The 11,182-nt window shown below is 40.8% G+C and overlaps 1 protein-coding gene across 1 annotated transcript; it reads right to left on the bottom strand.

Annotated features, from left to right (window-relative positions):
• Positions 1-269: 269 nt before the first annotated feature.
• Positions 270-6,031, bottom strand: LOC149087931 (uncharacterized). The gene is made up of 3 exons (XM_089252611.1): positions 5,491-6,031; positions 1,579-2,143; positions 270-1,416 (listed from the first exon to the last, which is right to left on the bottom strand). Exons 1-3 carry the CDS (start codon positions 5,506-5,508, stop codon positions 815-817), a joined length of 1,185 nt encoding a protein of 394 aa, XP_089108737.1. The 5' UTR covers positions 5,509-6,031; the 3' UTR covers positions 270-814.
• Between the last annotated feature and the right edge of the window lie 5,151 nt (positions 6,032-11,182).

The raw sequence follows: 11,182 nt of genomic DNA, 5'->3' as shown, positions 1-11,182 counted from the left end.
TAAGAAAGGGATGCCCAATTCCCTCGATGTATAACCAAGGGCCATTAAGTCAGTTCTAATTGGAGGACATCAGTCTGGAGAAGTATATGTGACAAGTGTTGCGCAGTTAGCGGCCGTAACGCCGCCATCTATCTCCCAAATCAGCACTGAGAATGCTCTAATGGGAGTTTCCCTTATCGATTGGATTATACCCAATTGCTACAACAGTAAAAAAATAAAGAAAGCATGACATTTCAACATGATTTTCATCGTTGCAACATCACTTTTTTTTATTTTATTTTTGGCATAATCCGACAAATCTTGTCACAATACATATAGCCTGAGCGAATGAATATATAGCACAATGATGAGGTTATAATATAGTCGTGTATCTATAATATATATGTACATAAACATAGACATGCACATTATAATATCCCATAATGTCCATTGAATACATATACTGGCTGTTATTCATCTCCAATCGGTAATTAATCCAACCCACGCCATCTAGGTGTCAAACTTACGTTAAGAATTAGACTAATTGAAATATAAGCGAAAAAAGTACATTTCGATTCAATTTTTACATGGTGAAAGGTTTTTCAAGTTCAAAAAACCGTTAATTTTGCAATTTATTAAAATTAATATTATCACTGTAATTGTTTCTTTTACTTGTTTTGTGGGGTGTGCGCATAACGCAAAAGCTTACTTAAGATGGCGGCGAGCGGGTACTAACTCGGTACGACGTGTGCTGATAGACTAGCTTAGTTAGATAAGCGCGATCTGAATGGATAAATACTAAATGGTCTCATCGCAACCATACCTGGGGCGTCTTTCAACCTAACTGGAAGTAACCTCTGTGTGCGAGGTCACCGTACTCGTAGGAACTAGGCTCGGGGATGTGAACGCGCGGGCGGAGTACCTTGGAGGGAGCCGGTACCCTGTAATGAGTTTCGTGGTATTGGGGAAGCTCGTATTCGTGCTTGTGTGCGATTCCGCTGCCGCCGAATCCGGAGCCGTGCTTCTTTGAACCGTGGCTCTGGTGGGCCTTGCTGGCTTGGTGTCCCTCGAAGTGCTCTTTCTGCTGATGTCCAGCATCGTGGTGTCCTCCCTGGAATCCCTGCTTGGCGTGGCTGTGGTGTCCCTGGGCGTGAGCCGCGACCTTGTGTTCGCCTCCCTGGCTGAGGTAACCGTCGTGGAGCTTGTGGTGCTGGCCTCCCTTCTTGTCGTGTCCCTCGTTGAAGCTCTCTTTGCCGGCCTTGCCGAACTTGTGGTAGTCGCTGCCGTGCTTGTTCTCGTCGAAGTGCCCCTTGTTGCTGAATTGCTTGTTCTTCTTGGCTCCCTCGTGTTGGTAGTCTTCGTGCTTGTCCTCGTATTTCTTCTTGTGGTCTGTCTCGCGGTGCTCGTCGTGGAAGGTTTTGTGTTCACCGTATTCCTCTGCGAGGGAGGATAAGATAAAACATAAATTATCAGATAACAGAAAATTATCTTATCATTTCTCAGCATTTACAAAATAATTCAACTTTAAACATGAGTGATATTATTCGGTGAAAACAGTTTTTTTTTTTAAATTTACGTAAAAAATTATCAAAATCTTACCCTTGTGGTAAACGTTCTTGAAACCGTGATGTTTGTGTCCCTTGTCCTTGCTGAATTCGGCACCGGCTTTTCCACCAGCCTGTCCGTGTCCGCCGTGTTTGCTGGCCTCCTCGTGTCCCTCCACGTTCTCACCCTTCACGAGTTTTCCCTTGTGCTCGTGGCCATGCTTGTCGTAGACAGCGCCTTCCTTCTCGAACGAGTGGTGTCCGGACTTCTCGTCGTGGGTGTGGTAGTCCTCGTGGCCGTCCTTCTTGTGTTTGCCGTGGGCATCGTGGTGCTCGAGCTTCTTGGAGTAACCGCCCTCGTCGTGCTCTTCCTCGTGGGCGTGCTTGCCTCCGGCCTTGTGAGCTTTCTCGTGTCCGGCTTTGCCTTTGTAGCTTTCCTCTGCAGCGTGAGAAGTCTCATACTCGTCGTCGTAGTGGAGACGGGAACCTTCCGGTTGGAGCTCTTCATCGACTTCTTCGACTTCCTCGACTTCTTCTACTTCGTCTCTCTTGTTGGATCTCGACCCCTTGACTGGACTCGCTTGAGCTAGTGCCGCGAACAAGAGACATCCCAAGATCACCTGCGAAGTTATAAGTAAAGACGAATCAGCAATGGGTAGTTGGAATCAAACGTAAGGAAGGTTTCTCATAAGTTCAGGCCCTAAGTAAATATGAACTTTCGAGGCCCTTATTTATATAGTGGTTTTTGAGGCCGAGACTTAAGTATAGAAAAGGACCATGCGAACTGTTTCTAAAATATCAAAAGGAGTCAGTTTTGGGGTCCTGAAAATTTGTGAGTCCTGGGCAAGTGCCCCGTTTGCCCATGCGAGAAACAGGTACTGTGATCAAATATAAATATGCGGAAATCCATCTATACTGTTACCGAATTGTGTCTCCCTTCACCAAACTCATCCTCGTAAACAATTCCGTTGTTAATGAACCGGACCAGAGTTTTCTTAATATCACTTTAAGCGTGAGCTGGAAAGGGCCAAGTCAACGGTAGAACCTACACATATATATATAGGATTCTATGGGGCACCTCAAGTATGAAGTCGCTGCGCGGAAAAATGTGTTGAGGAGGGGGTAATAGGAAAATTTAGTGTCATTTTTTAACGTTTGACCAAGTATTACGAGGACCGTCTTAATGCATGAGCCCGCCCAGTCATGGTCCAGGTATATCCAATTCGTAGGAACCCCGTGATAACAAAATGCAGAGTATGACTTTCGAGTGATATCACGTAGATCGGTAGGCAATAGACATTACGAACAAAACACGACCAGACTCTTTCGCTTGAGCAGGATAAGTACAATGCCTCGGACTGTGGGGTGGTGTCGGAATTATTTCTAACCGAAGGACCGACCAAAAAAACCCCCTTCCCCTTATCAAATCGAACGTTCTCGGAATGAAGCCCGTGAATTCAAAGTAACCTGCCCTACGAAACGCTCCGAAATCATGGAAGCTACCGCAATACAATTGGGACCTGATGACGAGCGTGTGCATTTGAAAGGATGGTACAGGACATTTGGTGCTACACACATAATGGAATAAAAAGACTAACTGTGTACGGTACATTTGGGGGCCCTTAGAGACTTTATTTTACACCGGGTGACGACGTTGGAATCGTTGAACGTCCCGTTAAGACAGTGTTTCTCAAAGTGCGCGCGCATCGCGGTTCCTTTCTCACAGGCGTTGCGCTGAACTAGAGGTATTGCTTTGTGTGTCTATTTATGCTTCGAAGTGGTTTTTTTTCGTAAGGGAAAACATATATACTAAACTATTCTGGGGAGCCGTGGACGAACCATGAATTGAACAATGAAGCCGCGGGTGACAAAAGTTTGAAAACCACTGCCTTGAGACGACCCCCCCCCCCCTCGTTTTCTTCCCGACAGTGCACGGCCCCAGGCTCTACCGGCAATCGTCAATTTTAGCCACCGTCCCTGTTAAGCGGCAGGACCACGTCGGAGAAGATAAGACGACCCTGAGTATTGGTATTATTTTTCTGCAGTGTCAAACACTAAAAGGGCATTTATCATAATTTTATTTTATACGAGTACCTGGGAATCGGCAACGAATTCAACAGTGAGCTTTATGAATGGAAGGGAAAGGTGATACCAACACAAAGTCGCTTTTAAGCGTGTAAAGATTCATTGAAGACATATAGAGTATCTTCGCCTTTAAAGTCATTAGAGCTGATCAAAGGAAACAGTGTATCCAAGTCACAGAAAGGTAGATGGCAGTGAAAGTGACTGCTGTCACGCTCCGTCGAAGATCTTTCGTGCGGGAATATGACTATTCGGTTATTTCTCACGGGTATAATTCAAGGGAAACAAGTGCATTCTAACATTAAAGTCTTCAGTCTGGCAACACGGGAAATAAATGAAGAAAACCCATTTTATATTCAAATATTGTTTTGGTTAAATTTGGTCGAAACAAAATTGTTTAGGGAAACATTTTCTTCGTGTTCGGTACTCGTTTCTTGGAATACAAAATAGCGAATTTATTTACTAAGCCAGTGTTGATTAAAGTCGATCGCAAAAGCTACGGATAAAATGTATCTTATTTTAGGAATCGTGTTTAGATAAAGGAGATAATGGGGCGGGGGGGGGGGGTTCCAAAGGGAAGTGGTGAGAAAAATAAATTGGCACACATACTGCTCTGAGTAATGAGCAAATAATGAAGGAACTAAATATTTCGCAGGAATTCATTATTTTCTTTTAAAAATATTTGGTATGAAACCATAACTATCGATCGTGAGCATAGTACAGGGTGAGACCAATTCACAGACTTCTCACATTCTTAAAAGTTTTTTTCATTTTTATTTTAGCAATGAAAAAATGCTGATTTTTCCTAAAACTGATTTTTTCAGTAAATCACGTTTCGCAATCTCCTTTCTTAAAATACGGCAGGAAAACTTTGCAAATGTCATATCTTCTTCTAAGACAGCTTCAAGGGGTTCAAGACCTTTTTCAACTGACTTAAAGTCAACAAGATCAGCTTCGCCACCCTTGGGCACTGTTATTTTTTCGGTGGATTTATTTATCCACTGGAGCAATAAGTGTATTTATAACGGGACTGTAAATGGATTTGTATGACTCATCTCGGAAGCCCTTGCGAATTAAATGTAGGTTGGAAACCACAGATCAAGAAACCCTACTCTTATTGGATCTACGACCCATTTCGGAAGCCCCTGCGATCAAGTTTGAATCGTGACCCATAGGTTAAGAACATCTTTTCTAAAATATGACATTTTACGGGGGGGGGGGGGGTTAAAGATTTCTTTTATGCTATATGAAGGGTTGAATCTCTTTAAAGTTGGTTTAGGCGTAGAGGCGTAAAAGACCAAAAGATTTTAACTCTTTCAAACCCAGCATGCACAAATGTGTTGGTTGGTTTTTCCCACTGTAGGAATTTTTTCTTTAACCTCAGAGAGTCTAGTCCTGACTTAAAGAACTGTGTAAGTTTTGAGGTTAGAAATATGGTGAATATGAACTTTTGGGAGCTTTCATAAGAGGGCAGCACATAATGTTAAATTTTGAGGGAGTTTCTAACATGGCTTCCAGGAGAGAAAGTGCCTCCGGGTAAAGTGTAATTCATCCCATAAACGCCAACAAAAAAGTTTCTGGGAAAAAATTGTATGCGAAGATTAATATACCCTGCACCATACTGACTGAAATTTGTTTAACGAAGTAGTAAGTAATTTCTTCACAAAAAAAAAATTGGAAAAGTGCAGATTTGGTGGCACATATATGTTTTTAAGGCATTTTTTGAGCATCGAAAACGCAAGAACATTTTGAAAATTGCGAAAAATTAATGCAGGTAACGTTAAAGTAGTTTCGGTACAAAAAATTCTGTCAGTTTCAACCGAAATATCGCTAGGAGCTTAAGATTTCTCCAAGACGAATCTTTGAAAATCATTAAAGAACTCACCAAAATCTTACGATCCATAGTCACAAATTTTCTTCTAAGAAGTATTCCAATCCAATTGAAGAACTCACGAGAGAGCGAGAGGGAGAGAGATTTCTCTAAGTGTGTGTGTTTCAATTCACTCTTATCTCTCCTTTGGGAGAAGTTAAGGTGATTCTGAAGCTTGATTAGATCCGATTGTGATGCCTCTGTGCCGCTTGGTCACTCCTTAAATATACCGCTCATTCTTCCGTGAATAAATTTGCGCGCTGGTGAAAGAAAACAAAAAGAAAGTCACGTGCACCGCCGACGTCACACGTGATGCATGTTGCGGTGCCCCCAGAGCGGGCCGTGCGCTGCACGGGATCGCACATGACATCTTGCAGGTTCAGATCTTCGGATGTAGTCCATGACGTTTCGCACATTGTGGTGGAGTGAGGCAAAAGAAAGAGAATAAGAAAGACAAAAGAAATATGTAACTAGGGTTCGATAAATCCTTCCGATAATTTACTTTTTTTTTTCTTTTGGTTTTGTTTTCTCTTCCTAAGATTACAGTCGTAATTCATTACGATTTCTGTGTTACAGTCGACAGTCAATTGGTTAACACACACACAGAGAAATTTCTCCCCGGAGGTAACTTGACTGCATTCTGGATGGTAACTAGTGCCTTCAAATCATGATCTCCAGTCCATTGGAGCGTGGCTTCTAAGTGTTTTGTGTGTGTATGCGGCTTAACGCTAGACCTGCTTTTGGTGTTTGAATGGCTTAATATGTGTGTGTATTTCGTTTTCTCCCTTCAAATTACGTGTATTTTGCTTTTGCGTCCAATTTATTTAGTTTTCTCTGATGGACAATCCGCTCGAGAGTAATCCATCCGTGATTCCACTAAAGACTTTCTCGAGTATCGCGTACAAATGGACGTCTAATTCCAAAAGTCGAGACATCTAATTCTCACTGAAGACGACACCGCATGTGGAAAATACCATGTTGTGGCATCATTATCACATCCCTACATCACAAACTATTGTTGGGTGTTTGGGTTTAATGGGGCCCAGGCTATTGATAGTAATCAGAGCCCGCCCTTAGGGGTGTGTGACAGGTGTGGTCGCACCGGGCCCTGCGCTTAGGGTTATACGTAGAAGTGAAAAAAAAGGTATATCTCAAATATATTTTCGATTCTGTGATTTTTCTCTCTATTCAATTTTGTGATTTTTCTCTCTATTTAATTCTGTGATTTTTCTCTCTATTCAATTCTGTGATTTTTCTCTCTATTCAATTCTGTGATTTTTCTCTCTATTCAATTCTGAATTTTCATCAATTCTGTAATTTTCTTTCATTTGCTCTGAATTTCCATCAATTCTGGGATTGGCTTCTTTTTGATCAGGGACCATTCAAGTATTACATAAGCAGATTTTCAGAAATTTTTGACACCCTCCCCCTTGTCAGCAACAGTCAGCAAAACACTGACCCCCCTCCCCTGTCAGCAAAATGTCGTCAGCAGCTTAGAATATTTCATATCTTCAAAAAGGGGTGGTTGATGACGTGAGCAACCTTCAACCCCCCCCCCTTCTACCCTCGATGCTGACGTAATACTTGAATGACCCCTTATAATTCTAAATTTTCATTAGTGAGTAGATATTTTTCAGCATTCCTGTATATTTTGTGATGATGTATAAAATCGGAGCCGAGAAGCCCCGAATTTATTTTCACACTTTGCTATGCGTCTGATAAGGGTTACCCTGAAGGTGATGGGGCTCGTTTTATGTCCAAGCTCCATTCTCCAGCTGTCCTTTGTCAATGACAAGTTGTCGATGTTTTTTTGTGTGTTGAAGTGTTGAATGCATGTTACAGTGGATCCCGCTTCTAACGATTTTCGGAAAACAACCGCGAAAAAATGTTGTAAGCGGGGAAACGCTTATAAGAGCGAAATCCTAATGAGTAAAGTAGTAAGTGTTAGAGGGGGCCATGAAAATGAATCGTAATAAGCGGAGAAAACGTTCAAGGTGGAAACGTTATATGAGTGGGATGCACGGTATATAATAGTTTATCCGTTTCAGACCCTGTTGCCACAAATGTATGGGTTGCTCTTTCTCACTTAGAATTTTTCCCCTTGACCAACAGGGCATTTTCTAGCCCTGACTTTTGAAGGATTGTGTGTTTCGAGTTAGAAATATGGTGAATATGAACTTTGGAGGCTTCCAACAGAGGGCAGCACTTAAAGTTGAACTTTCAGGAGCTTTTTTTTTTAAGATGGCTTCCAGGAGAAAGTGCCTCCGGGAAAAATGTGATTACATAAAATTTAGAAATAAAATTCTCAAAAAAAAAAAAATTGTATGTGAATATAAACATAGACCCAGCGTCCTCTTGGATGAAACAATTCGAACGAAATGAATTATTTCCTCGCAAAAAAAATAATTTAAAATTTGAAAAATAAAAATTTGCCGATATTTTTGTTTTTAATGCATTTTTTGAGTATCGAAAATGCAAAAAAACATTTTGAAAATTTCAAAAAAATGAAGGCTCGAGTCTGAAAGAGAGATAATGACGGGATTCCACTTTAAAAGTTTGATAAAAGATCTTTTACCAAATGAAAAAAAAAAAAACTAATTAATAAGCGTATCCGATGTAGATAGACGGCCTTTTCTCAGCTCAATATATTGAAGAAACAGGCATTTTCTAAATTTCATGTTCGAGGTGAACTCGTAAAGAAACGTCATCTGGCCTTCGCAGGGACTCGAACCCACGCCCTCTTTCACTCCGAGTAAGCATGCTACGATCCACGCCACTGAGGACACGGCCCGCCGTACCTTGTCTTACGCACTGTGGCGTGAGGCCCTGGAGTAGAGGCAGTAGTAGTCCTGACCAGCAATCATCAAGCTAGAGATAGACTCCGTTTTTTTTTCGGAATAAATAAGGAATAACAGAGTGTCTCAAGCGGTGCGGATGGTAGCATGCCTGAATGCAAGAGGGCCTGCGTTTGAATCCCGGATGAAATCTTGCAGAGTTTAGCCAATACCACTTATAGAACAAGGCCTCCGCACAAAGCTTTTGACGTCAATGAAGAAGGCTATTTCTCCTATTGCCATTGGATAGACTGTAAAAAAAAGGTAAAGGCATTGCATGCGCTTGCTATATCCAATCGTTACTGGTGAAATGGCCTTCTTCAGTGACGTCACGAGCTTCATGCGGAGCCCTTGTTCTATAGGTGGTGGTGGTTCAGAAGGGAATAAAATCCTGGTTTATGTTTGTGTTTCCTTGAACAAGCGTGCCCGTTACATTATAAAAGAATAAAACTCGAAATTAAACAAAACCCGCTTATAAAAGAATTTTTATAAAATTTCTTTTGTGTGATATCGGCCTGATGCCGAGATTGCACTGTAAAAGTTTCATGAAAATTCATTAATAAAACTTGAAAAAGGAACCAACGAGGGCATCGGTTGCGTTTGCTGGAATGTAACTGATAATCTTATTGATTGAATTTTTAAAGTTTTATAAATGAATTTTTATGAAACTTTCATAGTGTAATCCCGGCCTAATACGTATCTAAGGCATTTCAAACATTTGTTATGTGACGTAATAAAATTCTAAATTTCCCACTTCAATGTGTTGGAATCGTTGAGAAATTTCTCCAAAATATTTTCTCCGTTTGAGATTTTCGAGGCTCTCTGCAATTTTTTTTAACATGATCAGGGGTGACAAATTTGATAAATTTGGATAATTAATACGGACATTTTCGCCGATTTCCACCAAACATGTTGCCAAATGTCGTAGAAATTAACTAATACTGTTTAGAAATAACCCTTGGCGATAAAAAGAAAAAATGCTGCAGCGAGTCTGCAGAAATGCATTTCATTAGGGAAAAAAGACAACTCGGCAAACACGTGAGATGAATTTTTATAAAGTCTTATTCATTTTTTATGACACAATTTATATAAATCATGCAAATTACCTTCATTCCAGATTCTAGGTAATCTGGATATTCATGCAATGTTTGATTGCTGACTGGGAATTAGAGCAAGTTTCGTTGAAAAAAAAATTGAGACATTTTTATTATATAAAAATAGTCGGGAAGGGGAAAATTGCGGAAACGTTTCGTATAGTGGTCATGTCAATGAGCCGGTCAGAATGTCAAAAATTCAATATAGCGGATTCCGCTTATAACGTTCCCGCTTAGTACAACATTTTCGTGGTCTCTAAGCTCTTATGACTACTCATTAGGATTTCGTGTTTAAAGCACTTTCTCGCTTACAACGTTTATTTTTTTCGAGAAAAAAAACGTTTTAAGCAGAATACACAGGTAAAAGTGGAACAACAGACGAACATTCCTTGGATGTGATCACCTTATATCTTAGTAGTGTCTTGAGAAAACGTCATTGAAACGGAAACAAAAGTGACGGAAAATTGTCGTTATATCCGAGGTGGTTGCTTTTCATCGCCGTTATATATACATAAGCAAGGTTCATTTTCATCATTCTCTCAGAGAATCAGTCCAGACTGCCAATTAGTAACATGAAAGCCGAGATGTCGTCATCAATCCAGGTCATTTTATAACCGAATTCGACTGCAATAGCAATCGCGAAATAACATGAAATGTTAACCTAAAAAAATTAAAAAAGAAAATGATGTGATTTTCACATTGTAAAATAAAATTTCCATTGCAGGCCAATGTTTGAATCAAGATCCTGATTTGAGCATCGTTGTCTCCAACTAATTAACATACCTATCAGGATGGAATATGGTGTAAAATCTGACTGATTACATGAATCACTATTACACCAATGTTAACTAAACATAATAATGGAAATAATTTGAAAAAAATTAATCTTTTTTTGATTTGGACAAGGAGGAAGATGAGCCTGTTGGCCCATCGGCTTTTCTTTTGCCTTGGATTATCAAAAGGATTAAAATTGCTCTTCCTGATATAGCTTTTCATAATGAAGAGCTTATTATTCTAATCCTTGGTCGGTATCTCCTATAGAAGTGGTTTTTGCAATATCTTTAGTCTGTGGATGGTACTTTTGTCACGAAAAATTTTAATTAGACCTAATCCATGTCCCCCGTGTATTCATGGCCCGGGACACGTGTCCACAGGGCAGTAGTTCGCAAAATCTTTTCACCCACGGTTCCCTCGCCCAATTTATGATTCATTTGCGACTCCCTAGAATAGTTAGGTAGATATTTTTCCATATTTATAAGAACCACTTAAAAGCATAAATAGGTGCACAAATCAATATAAACACGCCCCTGACAAAAATTGGGTACTCCCACAGGAGCCGCGATGCATACTTTGAGAAACACCGTCATGGGGGGTGGGGATCCAAATGATGAGATCTGGTGTGTGTGAAGTATATAAATAGGTAAAAGTTGTTACTTGCAGTTAAGTCTGGAAGCCTCAGAACATCATTTTGTCAGGGAACTCATGATGGTGAGACGGCCAAGACGTCCCCGGACTTTTATTTGGATGCATAAAACCCCGACAAAGTTTTCCGCTTACTGAACCCTAGCCCAGGCAAAGCACGGATCTATGGTGATGGGATGGGAGGAGCGATTTACTGTGCAGGTTCATGGATCGTTCACGTATTTTACACAGGCTTATTTTCCCCATGTAATTCGGATCTAGGGAGAGATGATGCAGTACCGTCTTAACGCATGGGCCCACCTGGGCACGGCCCGGGAGCCTCAAGAGAAGAGGGGCCTCAGAGGAACGGGAAGCAGT

The sequence above is a fragment of the Pholcus phalangioides genome, unplaced genomic scaffold, assembly GCF_987345545.1.
Source record: "Pholcus phalangioides strain wild (caught in Gottingen) unplaced genomic scaffold, Ppha-v1.0 ptg000003l_1, whole genome shotgun sequence".
NCBI lineage: Eukaryota > Metazoa > Arthropoda > Arachnida > Araneae > Pholcidae > Pholcus > Pholcus phalangioides.
Note: the sequence above shows the minus strand (reverse complement) of the source record. Positions and strands in the feature narration are given on the sequence as shown.